Source organism: Urocampus carinirostris, chromosome 2 (genome assembly GCF_059441175.1).
Source record: "Urocampus carinirostris isolate Australia breed hairy pipefish chromosome 2, RoL_Ucar_1.0, whole genome shotgun sequence".
Lineage (NCBI taxonomy): Eukaryota > Metazoa > Chordata > Actinopteri > Syngnathiformes > Syngnathidae > Urocampus > Urocampus carinirostris.
Genome location: NC_142350.1, coordinates 24,667,861 through 24,681,959, shown reverse-complemented (window position 1 = coordinate 24,681,959; position 14,099 = coordinate 24,667,861). Strand labels below are relative to the sequence as shown.

General features: G+C 43.7%; 1 protein-coding gene across 5 annotated transcripts in view; it reads left to right on the top strand.

Annotated features, from left to right (window-relative positions):
* Positions 1 to 14,099, top strand: part of dync1i1a (dynein cytoplasmic 1 intermediate chain 1a) — a 69,007-nt gene that overhangs the window by 39,229 nt on the left and 15,679 nt on the right. For all 5 annotated transcript variants that reach the window (XM_088329547.1, XM_088329550.1, XM_088329549.1 and 2 more), the window contains one exon: positions 13,040 to 13,186. In XM_088329547.1, the coding sequence (XP_088185673.1) occupies positions 13,040 to 13,186 (147 nt within the window). The remainder of the gene's footprint in view (positions 1 to 13,039; positions 13,187 to 14,099) is intronic.

Sequence of the window (14,099 nt, the reverse complement as noted above, 5' to 3'; positions counted from 1 at the left end):
TAGTGGCTCCTGAGCCATTTTTGTTTACCCAGACTTGCCAGTGAAGGGATTTCTCATCTGGCGTAAGGATAGAAGCACGAAATGAAAAAATGTGCGTACGTCCCGCGGTTGACACAAAAAAAAGACGGTGCTGAAGCGCTGGGGTTTGCGGTTGAGGTCTGGTGCAGAGAGGGCTTTATTGTTTTTAAACTTACAGATGGTTTTACGTTTCAGATGGGGAGGGCAGCCATCTTTAGGGGCACAAAACTCAAAAAAAATGTTTGTTTACATCTTCGTGGTCGTTTTACGTTGAGGTGTTGATTTCATTTAATGCTTTAAAGATCTTTAGGACAATTTATTTTAGGGACGTCTCATAGTCAAGTGGTTTCATTGTTGAGGCTACCGTCAAATAGCAGAGAAGTCTAATTTGGAGTCACTTGACACCCTTCGGTGAAGTGAGTAAAGTCGGTCCACATTACAAGGCCCGTTTGACTTCAAACCGGCAACCCCGGAACCACACCGTGCCCTAGTAACAACCACCATTGCTAGAATGTCACATACTATTGAAAGCACTCACCTTTCAGTATTGACCTATTTTCTACCATTAAGAACAGGAACATATCGACATTCACTTTTGGTTTTTACAGGTCTCTTAGCCTATGAAATGCATTGAAACACATATTTTCTTAAAACATTTGGAGATAATGGACGCTTTTGGTGTCTTTTGAAAGGTAAGGCTCTGAAGTTGTGTCCCAAACTGAAATAATACTTTAAGTGCTACTAACCTTGAGTCATCTTAGGGGCCGGTCACACAGCCGTTTGCGGCTGAATCACGGCTAAAATTTTGCGGGTTTTTTTTGCCCGTGGTTGCCCGCGATGGAAAATGCGCAAAATTGGCCAACCCGATGTTCATCTGTGGTATGCCCGCAAAACAGACGCCGGCGACTGTTCCGCTTCCTCATTGCGTCATTTCCGCGTCATTTTCTCCTGTGGACCACGGGTATAAAAGCTCCCGAGCCAGTGTTGTGCCCAAATCCTACTCCTACGCACAGCCCCCGCCCCCGACCCCCCACTCCCCCCCCTCGCGTGAACGCGCATTCTGCTGCGATCGCTTTTGTTGGAAGCGTGCATTGACGTTGGTGACTTTTTCATCCGCGTTAATAAACGCATTTTGTAGAATACGATCGCACTTTATTGTTTAAATAAACGCGTTATATAGACTAGGATCTCCCAATTGTTATAATTAGCTCGCTTTATTGTTTTAATAGGCGTTTTATATAGAATACGATTGCTTTTGTTGGAAGCGCAGCAGAATGCGCGTTCACGCGAGGGGGGGAGGATTTCATATACGTGTGCACTACCGTTCGATTACGTTCACAACAAAAACAAAGACGGAATGGTTTAAGTTGTATTACATTCCCAACAAATGCAAGACGAAGTGGTTTTGGTTATATGTTCGCCATTACATTCCCTAAAAGTGATATAAAAGTGAAATAAAATGAGGTAAAAGTGGTTGTAGTAGCGAGGGGATGCAAATCTCGGCAGAGATGTATTTCTCGGCATAACACCGGGCTGTAGAAATCATAACCGCTCAAGACACAGTCCCGTGAAGATCAAGATTTCAAGCTATGGCACCGAAGAAGCCAATATGTTATTATTGTAATAGTTTTTCATTTTTATTTTATTATCTTGTTATGAAATGAAAAGAAATGTCAAGAAATAAAAATGGATTAAGACGAGGTCACTACGCTGACGGGGATCCATGTTCACCCCCTTGACGTCTCGAGCACAACTGACGTGTGCTCGGCAAATCGCGCTGTATATACGCGGAGAAAGGCGTTTGACCGTCACACGCGTAACACGCTAATTTCACGTAATAACACCGCGATACAGGCGCAGAACATGCTATTATCATGCTCCACCCACGATTACCCTCTGAAATTTCCCGTCCTACCCATGTGTAACCACGCCCTTGCCGCGGCCAGAGCACGTCGTTCCGCGTCATTTCCGCGTCATTACCTCGTGTGCCGCCCGCGGTTAACACGTGCTCAAAGTTTTGAGCAGCTCAAAACTTTTTCGCGCGGCCAACCGCGTGTGAATTTCCGACTGCGAGTAAAGCACTGCTGTATCTCAGATTCAGATTCAGATTCAGATTCAGATCTACTTTATTGTCATTCTAGTACACGTGTATACAGAACGAAATGTCGATGCATCTGACCCCCACAGTTTCCTTGAATGTACAGATATAAATAATGTTGTATTGTATTTTGGCTACGTATAGTATTTTACCATAGTGCCGATAGTGCAAGAAGAGTAGCTAACCAGATGTGCAAAATGGGCAGTCAGGTTAACAAGTCAGGTACACAGTAACATTAACACTGTAACAATAACGCTGTAATTACAATAGTGCAGAGAGCAATGTGCAAGGAGTGGCAAGCTATAAAAAAAAACTGCCAGTAGTGCAAAAAGTCAGATTAGCAGCCGTTTAGATTTAAGTTAACTATATGTTAGATTGACCATTTAACAGTCTAATGGCCAGGGGGACTAGACTATTGCGGAGCCTGGTGGTCCTGCACCGCACACTGCAGTACCTCTTCCCAGAGGCTAGCAGAGTGAACAGTCCATGATGGGGGTGAGAGGGGTCCCCGGTAATGTTTTTAGCATGGGATAGGCAGTGCTTCTGGCCAATGTCCTGAATGGAGGGAAGTGTAGTCCCGATTATTTTCTCTGCTGTCCTCGTTACCCTCCTCACACTACCCCAGTCGGTAGCGCTGCAGCCTCCACACCACACAGAGATACAGCTGGTCAGGATACTCTCTATGGTGCCCCTGTAGAATGTAATGAGGGAGGGTGGGGGCAGGTGGGCTCTCCTCATCCTCCGCAGGAAGTACAGGCGCTGCTGTGCCCTCTTAACCAGTGATGCAGTGTTCACGTCTATATTGTGGTCTCAAAGCGTCCTAAAGCGCCCAACAGCGTCTGCTTCAACCTCGATACGCTCGTGAAAGGCTGTGTACCCGCGCTCTAAAGAATTGAGCAGCGCAAAGCTTAATCGCGCTGCCACCCGCGCGCGAATCTCCGACCGTGTGATAAGCACTGCTGTGTCTCATCTGTATGGCGATCTCAAAGCGTCCAATAGCGTCCGCCTCACAGGCAGAAATTTCTGGCCGTGATTCAGCCGCAAATGGCTGTGTGACCGGCCCCTTAGCTGGAAAACAGCCAGGAATATAGCATGATCCCTTACCTGCTCCCAGGTCTAATTGGATCAGAATCTGAAACACTAAACAATGTATTTTACACATTTTTCCAAAAGTATGTCAAAGTGTTTCTAAAAGAAAATTATTGGCTAACAAATGTGTCAATCATCATTTATATACCAGCTCAGTAGCCTAGATGGTAAGGCGCCCGCTTTGAGACTGGGAGGTCGGTGGTTCGCGCCCCGGCCGAGTCATTCCTAAGACTTAAAAAGTGGTCGGCGGCGCCCTCTGTTGGCTGCGGCTGCATCGGCTCGCTACAACGGGTCAGGTGCAATCGACATTTCGTTCTGTGTACATTGTTACACAGAATGACAATACAAGGAAATTATTATTATTATTATTATTAAATCAGCCACTCCTGGTTGAAGACTTTGAAGCCATAGTAGGTAATGTCAGTTTACTCAATACAGGCATTTAAATGTTTTTTTAGGGTAAGGACTATGAAAAAAAAGCTTGTAATTGGTCGAGAGTGATGTCAATTAAACGGTCTGACTCTAAAAGCCATATTGGAAATCATTTTACAGTCTGTTTACTTTTAAACAGGAATTATAGGGCAACACAGAGTGTTTTGGAGTCAAAATGTTACATGGTTAGATTCAATGGACTCTCGCAACAAGACCATGTATGTGGAGAATTATTTCATCAACTGACCATCAGAACAAGTGATAGGGGCGCGATGACAGTATCTTATTTCAGACTGAACTTTATGTTTAACTGTTGGGTATATTTTGAAACAGTCCTCTTATATTGAATCCCAAGAGTTGACACTTTTCAATGATATGTGGCATGGCATATTTCACTGACTGGTGACATCGTGAAGACACGACTTTGTTCAAAAATAGTCTGACGGTCCGCCGTTGAGGGGTTGATTACAAGTTAAACTCCCTCAGTCAAGAGCTTTGATTGTTTTCCTATAATAAAATGCTTCAAAAATTACCGATATAGGATAGTCCGTGAAATAGAGGCAAGCCTTTTTTTTTAGCCTGTAGTCTTCGCCTGATGAAGCAGAGACTGCGTTTGCTATTTTTTTTCCCTTAGCGAAAACCGCAGCGTGACAAAATCTGTGGGGTGTCTGGATCCAGAAGGAGATGTATCCATCTGGTCCTGGTAAGGCAGACTGGAAACCAGATGATTTTGCTAAGAAGGGAGCAGTGGACCTATCTACTGTCTCTATTCTCATCATAGCTCTATCTCTGCTTCTGCAATCTGAGATAAAAGGCAGTATGTTACTCAGGGTAGGCGGCAACAAAAGAAGGCGGGATCCAATCCCTATACAATTTCCTTTTTTCCCCTGTTCATTTCTTTTTTCCATTTATGTATTATCCTTAACAGAACACTTGCTGGTAATATAAAAGCTGCCAGAAGCCCAAGTAGGTAGCTAATACTCTGGCGAGTGTGTAGTAGGGGTTGGCGATACTGGGAATGTTGTTATTGATCCAAGTATATACATAGTAGTATCGATCGATACACAATACGTTTTGCGAGTGGACCCAAGTGAATGGAAGCAGGAACAGAGGCAGCGGTGCTTAATATATGGATGGTCTACACGAGGACACAACCTATTTTGGTGATTTTAAACATGATAAAAGCACTCATAACGGACAGTGACATGAGGTGAGGAATATCATCATTAAGGCAAATACAGAAATATTGAAAAACGCTGAATTGATTCGATATTTATATTTGTAACAGAAGCCAGTCAAACACGACTGGGGACATAGAATTTTAGTGTACCTTACTGCAATCAGAGTAAATAAATTAATTCATGTTACGTACATATCATCGTCTCCTACGGTAGAGGGAAGTTAAGCATACAAGAAAAATCTTTTTAAAAAGCACATGTCACGAGACGTGGTGGCGTGGAAGGTGACCGGACCAGAACGGAGGCAGGAGGCATGAAGGGAGAACTCAAATGCGTTGACGATCTATAGGTTTTATTTAATAAAATAAAAGTCGCCCAATACTCCGAGGCAAAACAGAACAATACAGAGTTCCTCCGACACGAACTCAACAGGACAAGGCATAACAGACTAAAACATGACAAGGCATAACAGACTAAAACAGGACAAGCATAACAGACCGGGATTGTGTATAAGAGTAATGAACCAGCACCCGCCAAACCCAAAATCCAGCCTTAAAAAGCAGAACAGCAATCAGCTGATCTGCTTCAGCTTGAGTTCGGGGCGTGGCATACTGGTCGTCATGGCGACCGTGACAGAGCCCCCCTCTTAAGGGACAGCTCCCGAGGTCCCAAAAAAGAAAAAATTACTACCTCGCGCCCCGGAATGTTGACGATCGCGATTGGGGCAACCCTGCTCCCTCCTCCGAACACGCAGGAACGGGGAGAGGCAGGCGCCATCTGCGTCGGGCGGATCGGAATCGGCGCTCGGCAGGGGGGGGTCTGGTGGCCAACTGGACAGGGGATGACAGACAGGCAGAACCGACGAGAACAGGACAGATAAACAGGACAGGCAAAATCAGGACAGATAAACAGGACAGGCAAAATCAGGACAGATAAACAGGACAGGCAAAATCAGGACAGATAAACAGGACAGGCCTCTACAGAAGAGTCGCACTCAGGACAGGCCGATGCAGAAGAGTCGCACTCAGGACAGGCCGATGCAGAAGAGTCGCACTCTGGGGGTTCGGGTTCAGAAGAGTCAGACTCTGGGGGTTCGGGTTCAGAGTGGCGATTCAGACAGGACAGGCGGAATCAAAACAGGCAAGACATGAGAGGGTCAAAATCAGAACAGACAAGACATGAGAGAGTCAAAATCAGAACAGACAAGACATAAGAGAGTCAAAATCAGAACAGACAAGACATAAGAGAGTCAAAATCAGAACAGACAAGACATGAGAGAGTCAAAATCAGAACAGACAAAACAGGAGGAGCGGAGTCGGACTGGCAGGCAGCGGAGTCGGAGTCGGCCCGACGGGCAGCGGAGTCGGAGTCGGCCCGACGGGCAGCAGAGTCGGAGTCGGGCTGGCACGCAGGGGAGACGGAATAGCAGGCAATCGGCACGGGAGTCGGGCAGGCAGGCATGAGAGTTGAACAGGCAGGCGTCAATTCTTCCCGGGACCCCATTCGAGGCACAGCAAGGGCCACGACGGGCGGGGCCGTGGTTCGAACGGGCAGGGAAGGCCAACTCAGTAGGCGCCTGCCGAACTGCGCTCTCCAGCTCTCCCCAAGTCGCGCTGGGATCGTTCGCTGAGTTCTATTTGTTGGCTGGTTCATTCTGTCACGAGACGTGGTGGCGTGGAAGGTGACCGGACCAGAACGGAGGCAGGAGGCATGAAGGGAGAACTCAAATGCGTTGACGATCCATAGGTTTTATTTAATAAAATAAAAGTCGCCCAATACTCCGGGGCAAAACAGAACAATACAGAGTTCCTCCGGCACGAACTCAACGGGACATGGCATAACAGACTAAAACAGGACAAGGCATAACAGACTAAACAGGACAAGGCATAACAGACCGGGATTGTGAAGAATGAGTATTGATGAACCCGCCAAACCCAAAATCCAGCCTTAAAAAGCAGAACAGCAATCAGCTGATCTGCTTCAGCTTGAGTTCGGGGCGTGGCATACTGGTCGTCATGGCGACCGTGACAGCACAAGGCCATTTTGACACAAAATATACCATTTGATGTCACTGGGACTGAAATTGCAATGAATAACTGGATTGAACAAAATATTATTTTAAAAGCGAAAAAAAAATCGCTGAAATTAGTAAAAGTGGTTGTTTTATTTTCCATATTTTCTTTTCCTAGATTTATTATACAATATCCTGTTCTGGATAGATATCAAGATAACTTATCCTCAGAGATAATAATAACTGCAAATATGTTTCTGGGCCACTGGTGCATGAGATGAATCAGTGACCCCTTTTAGCCTCCAAAACGGCTCAAAATCCTTAAACAAAGACAAGGATTGTTTTAGTGGCCAGTTTGTCTCCACGGGGAACTTTATGATAGACTCGCTTCAGACATCAAACAGAAACCAGTCAGACGGCCACATTTGATCTCCAATACGAAACGTCCTACCTTTTCGTGACGTCCTACGGTAGGATGACCTGACAGCAGCGATTTCGTTTTCTTTCCAATCAAGTAAAAGCAGCAACACTGTAACTCTGAAATGATTGCAAAATACTGATAAGCTTTACCGATGATGAAAAAACAGGGCTGGCATGCATACATACATTGCCAGAGTCAACAAACAACGTGCTAAAAGCTAACACAGGAAAATAAGCCGGGCTCAAAAGCAACGTCAGAAAACAATATTTTAAAGCAGTGAAGAAACAAATAAGACTTCATCAAAATTTTTCAATTTCTCCAGTACCGTTAAAAGAAGAAAATAATGTACAATATTTTGCCGAGCCACAAATACATCTGTCATTTACATTTGTGATTTTCAGTCTTGCATGAGCACGTATCAAGATATGTGATTTTTAGATATTGAGTACCTGAACAATAAGTGTGTAAATATTTTTGAGACAAATATCTCTCTCTATTGTTGTTGACAGTAATAAGTAGTTTACATTTTGAGTTGCAGAAAGTTTATCCCAATACTGTTACGGTTGCCCATTTCCCTCACTTGGGCCCGCCCGTTTGGCGCCAGCTGCTGCACGTTGCCTGATTGGCTTCCCTCCTATTTAAACTCTGCTCTCATTCACGCCGGGTCAGTCCGTCAATGAACTTTTGCACTTGCAAGACTTGTATTTTGACTCTGTCTGGTATCCTGCTCGTGTATCCATTATCTGGTATCAATCCCGTCCATCTCGTCCTGTCCCGTATCTTGCTCCAGTCTCCAGTATCCGGTATCAATCCCGTCTGTCTTGTCCTTACCGGTATCTTGCTACAATCTCCAGTATCCGGTATCGATCCCTTCTGTCTTGTCCTGTCCGGTATCTTGCTCCAGTATCCGGCATCAATCCCGTCTGTCCTGTCCGGTACCTTGCTTGTGTATCAGGTATCGATTCCATCTGTCCTGCCTTATCCGGTATCTTGCTACAGTTTCCAGTATCTGGTATTGATCCCTTCTGTCTCGTCCTGTCCGGTATCTTGCTCCAGTCTCCAGTATCCGGCATCAATCCCGTCTGTCCTGTCCAGTACCTTGCTTGTGTATCAGGTATCGATTCCATCTATCCTGCCTTATCCGGTATCTTGCTACAGTCTCCAGTATCTGGTATTGATCCCTTCTGTCTCGTCCTGTCCGGTATCTTGCTCCAGTCTCCAGTATCCGGTATCGATCCCGTCTGTCCTGTCGGGTATATTGCTCATGTATCCGGTAAATTTGCTCATGTATCTGGTATCGATTCCATCTGTCCTGCCCTGTTCGGTATCTTGCTCCAGTACCCGGTATCTATCCCATCTGTCCCGTCCTGTCCGGTATCTTGCTCCAGTATGCGGTATAGATCCCGTCTGTCCCGTCCTATCAGGTATCGATCTCGTCTGTTTCGTCCTGTCCGGTATCTGCTGGTGTATCCTGTATCTGGTATTGATCCTGTCTGTTTTGTCCGGTTTTGATTTCGTCTGGCTCTGGCTTCCTGTTTTTCCACACCTGACTTCTCTGTCTCACTTCTTCCACCCAGCGATCACCGAATTACTGGCGTTTGTGTTCACACGCATGACTGCCCCATTCCCGTAAAATAAAGCTTGTGTGAAAACCTTACGTGTCTGTGTCCTCCATCTGTTCGGGTTCTGCCAAATACCTACTTTTTTGACAAATAAATGTCTATAATTGATACCATTAAAAGAAAAATCCAGTGGAAATCATGTATTCTACAGAGCCAGAAATATATCTGCAATTTAGATATGCGATTTTTAATCTTGTGTGTGCATTTATCAAGACATGATTTTTAGAGCTTTAGTATATCGCAAACATATTAGATTTTGAGACAAATCTCACTCTAAATACTGAAGGTGTTAGGTATACCAGCTCAGTAGCCTAGATGGTAAGGCGCCCGCTTTGAGACTGGGAGGTCGGTGGTTCGCGCCCCGGCCGAGTCATTCCTAAGACTTAAAAAGTGGTCGGCGGCGCCCTCTGTTGGCTGCGGCTGCATCGGCTCGCTACAACGGGTCAGGTGCAATCGACATTTCGTTCTGTGTACATTGTTACACAGAATGACAATACAAGGAAATTATTATTATTATATATTATTATATAAATGAGTAATATGTAGATTGCATTTTTAGTTTCAGGAAGTTTGTCTCATTACAACTAACAACTGAGAAACACTACCTAATTTTTCGCATGGCCCATAAATTGATACGTAATTATTGCACTACAACGCATATAATCGTGCCCTGGTTGGGTGTAGCATGCACCTGCCCGTAGAGGGCAATGACTCTTCATAAGACAATGCCATATAAACTAATGCCAGCTGCCATTAATCATGATGGAAGAATAAATGCAGAGCGAAGACACCAGGGAGCAGTGTCCATGTTGTTTTTAAGTAGACTTTTTGAGAAAAGTGAAAATGAATCTAAGCACTTTTCAAATGTTGAAAACACAACATTAAAATTCAATCATTTTCAAGGATTTCAAGCACCCGTACATACCCACTGCTTTTAAAGGCATAAATTGCTATCAGTGAGGTGCACAGGGAATTGGTAGGACGTCTCGAAGGGTAGGAATGAATTTCGGAACAACAGACAGAATCAAGTGAATTTGGGGTTTTAGAAGGCCAACCTATTATACTGCCACAGTAGCCGTAATATTTATAACATTTAGTGGGAATAAAAGCTCACGACTGGTTGTACTTTGCTGGTGCCATGGACGAAGCTCCTTTATGGAAGTGCATAAATAAAACCTAGAGAGAGGGCCTCCTCACCAACTTGATTTTCACCACAGAAGTTGAGTTTATTTTGAGTGGCGACATCTGAAGCCAGTCCCGCACCATTCCTCGGCGCTCTTCTGAAGAAACCATAAAAAGAGAGAAAGAGTGTTTGCTTTCCTTCTGGTTTCTTTTCCAGTCCCCCCTTTTTTTCAAAATGTACTCCAGTTTTTGGGAGTCGGCTGCTTTGCACATGGCTCGGTGGTCGAGGAGACGAGATGGGTACGGCCAGCATTTCAATCCGGTTTTATGGTTTGGGACGGGGATTTAAATAGGGTAAATAGGATAAACAATGATGGGAAAAAGGAGTACATTTTGGGGGTATATTCCCACTCATGAATACTTTGGATTTCAGGGATGCATGTTTTTTTTTTCCTAAGAGGAGATACTACATTGGCTATGGGTCATGGAATGCTGGCTAGCAGCCTGAAAGGGGAAAGCAGTGAATTGGAACTTAACTGGTATACACACGGCGTGGTGGTGGTGTGAGTGTGGGTGTTTGCATGAATTGTCTCTTGAGTATATTTCTTTATAGAACTTTGGTGATTCGCTCATATTTCTTAGTTCTAGCTGACTCAGGTAGTCAGGAAATCATCTGAGGTGAAAGGTAAATGGAGCAGTGTGATATCCGACTCCTCATCAACTCAGCTTTCTGGAAAAAGAAACTGACAAGAGATTCTTGGGGGGTTTGAGGGTGATTTAGATGTATGTGGTTTCTCCCCGGTTTGGCAACTCTACATTTTTTGTTTGACAATAATTAAAAGTGTGATCAAAGTCATAACATTGTAAAAAATCCCCCAAACCACTGTGAAATTAATATTGCCATTCATCTGTTGGATTTAAAAGTAACCTGGACACATTTGCTAATCGATCCTTGTAAGTTGGGGACACATTGACCAACAGTGATCGTGTTAGGACGAGGGGTGTCAAACTCATTTTAGTTCGAGGGCCACATGGTCGAAAAAACATTCTCACGGGGGCCTGACTAGTAGATAGATGACAGAGAGAGAGAGAGAGAGAGAGAGAGAGAGAGAGAGAGAGAGAGAGAGAGAGAGAAGTGCCCTATTGCATAGTGCAGAATGACAGTCTCTTCTGCCTATTCCCGTGTATTCAAGGGGCTTTGAGGTCAAGGGTTGCGCTCATCGTGATGGAGGCTACAGCGATGGCTCCAGTGACTGCTTAGGTTTTTGATGCTGTAATATGAAGCGGCTGAGGGTTTTAGGACTACAATTCCCTCTTTTGTTTGCATCTCCGCCCGAGCGTCACCTTTCCTTGCCCGGGCTTCACCCTTCCTCGCCATCGCCGCCACAACCTCACCATCTCCTCGCTTTAATGTAGTGCCATGTTGGCCACCCAACGCCAAAATCTCATCGCGCTCTCCATCATGTGATGAAAATCGAACATTTCTTAGTCCTCAGAATCACAATCACCTTTATTATCATTGTACTGCTAAAACAAAATCTGGGTTGCACTCTAGTTGGCAAAATATTCAATATTAAAAATCATGGAAAAATAAAAAGTATTAACTTCTTAATATAATATTCACATCTAAAATGAAAACCAGACAATACTGGGATATTACACTTCGGACCAGGATATTGCACTTCAAACTATATTCCAAAATGGTGGTTTAGTGTGTTGACAGCTCTGAGGAAGAAGCTATGCCTTCATTTTGTTCGTTTGAACCTTGTGGGAAAACTGAACAGTGATCTACAATACCTATGATAAAAAGATGGAACATATTGTATTCCCAACACTATATGGTGCACCTGAATTATAAGGCGCACCCCCCAAAAATAGCTTTTTGTCAGATATTTTTTTATATATGATACACTGGACTATAAGGCACATAATTGTTACATCTGTTTCATATTTTACATATACAAGTGCAATGATTTATCAGTCGAAAAACGTCGCTGACAATAATCCCAAAACATTGAATGTGATGGGAATGGAACCCGGGTTGCGGTGGTGAAAAAGCCAAAACCTGACCACCAGGGCTATGGGGTTGCCTTAGTACCGATACTATGTGTAAAATCCAGTCGACATCAAGCCTTATTTCAAGGTATTGGTTCTAAAAGTTATTGGCCATTAGAAATAAGAACAATCAAAAATTGGCAAAAAAAATCTGCCGTTGTAAGGGATCATACTTGGAATATATGCCGCTGTGTCTTTCCACAAACTGATACGTATCAAAAGTACTAGTGATATCAGTGCTGGTGGTATCTGTACCTGGTTATAAACATACTTTAGTATGGATGTTTGGTTGGTACAATACATCAAAACACAGCGGAAACAAGTTCTTGCTTCATTGGTGGATAATTTTGCTAAAATTAAAAAAAATCGTTTTCATTGTATTTTTAACTATGTTTTAAAGTAAAACAGGAAAATTAGCACTTGAAATTCAAAAAATAGTTTTATATTGAAGGGGGCATATTTACAGTATGTCGTTGAGGTTTTCAAGACAAATATATGTAACAAAAGAACTGGTATACCCTGTACTATTAGTATTAGTAATTGGTGATAAACTGAAGTAGGGATGTCTGATTGATACAAAGTATCAACACTGATTAGTTTGTTCTGTTTCAAATATTGGACACCGGCAAAGGAAATTGCATGAAATGAGAGTTCAGAAACAAGAGGCTAACCTATACGGAGCTGCCATGATTGTCCGCCATCTTGCTGCTAAGGGTACCCCAAAAACCCAAAACTGTAGGCTGAGCGACAGAATGAGAAGAAAAATCATGCGCTTTGGTCACTTTGAGTCTCCGTAGTTTGTTTTCTCCATTGTGTTTTTTTTAGTACTCGTTTTCGGTTGCCCTATCTAATACAGTGACATCTAAAAGTCAAATATTACGCAGTGTCCCTCTAAAAGTGGTCATGACGGCAGTAAATGAACTGCTAAGTGTTGTTTTCTGATACTAATTAAAAAAGGTTCGAGTTAATTCCTTCCTTGCTTTCTATCCTCAGTCTCCAGTGGTGTCGGTGGGTTTTGCCAGGTTTCACCCCAACCTGGTGGTGGGGGGAACCTACTCTGGACAAATTGTCCTGTGGGACAACCGCAGTCACAGAAGGACGCCAGTCCAGAGAACTCCCCTGTCGGCTGCTGCACACACAGTGAGTGACCACCCCGACTGATATACCAAGACGAGAATCAAATACAGTGGTACCTCTCTATACAAGCACTTCTACAAACGAGAAATCCGGTATACAAGTTTCTATTTAAACCAATGACCCAATGACTCCCAACACAGCAGTTGGGTCTAAAAACCCGGCGCCGATCGAAGTCGATAGCTTCGCGTGACAAAATGATTTCCGGTAGATATCATGTTGATGGTTGATACTGGCTGAATAATAATAAATACATAGCATCTCCTGTTTGTGACTTTAGCCATGAGTACCGTAAAGGGAAACGGTTAGTGTCTGAGTAAAAAAGGAGAATCATGACAATCGTAACAAAGCAAGTAATAATAGAAAAAAGACAAGCATATTATTTGTGTGAGTGACAAAGCCAAGGATTACAGCCTGGAAGCAGCGAGTGCCGATTACAAAGTTCTGAGGGTGGTTCTATTCGAATCAAGCTCATATTTAGAGGTACCACTGCACATAGAATAGAGTAAATTTCTTAGGATCTTACTTCTGAAAAGGTTGTTTGTGTGTGCCGGGCTAGGACACCAATTAATTACTGCCCAGTAATTTCTCTCGGTTTCACATCGAAAGGTTTGTCTGACCCTCAGCCCAGTTCTTTAGTCTTAAATGCTTGCAACACTAGAAACAAGAAACAGGAGACTACATATTCTCTTTTAACAATTTACTGAATAGCAGAAAGATTGAATACCCAGCTATGGAGCCTTTTTCCCAATGACGCGGAAGAAGACTTGACTTTTCTAAGATAGGGCCTAATCTTACACTGTCTTATACACGGCCTCTTCAATGCAACTAGGTGAGACTCAATGGTCTTAATTGTTTCAAACTGTATAATGTGTGCTAGAAAGCGTTTAGATAGGAACAAGCCAAAGCATGGAGGGTT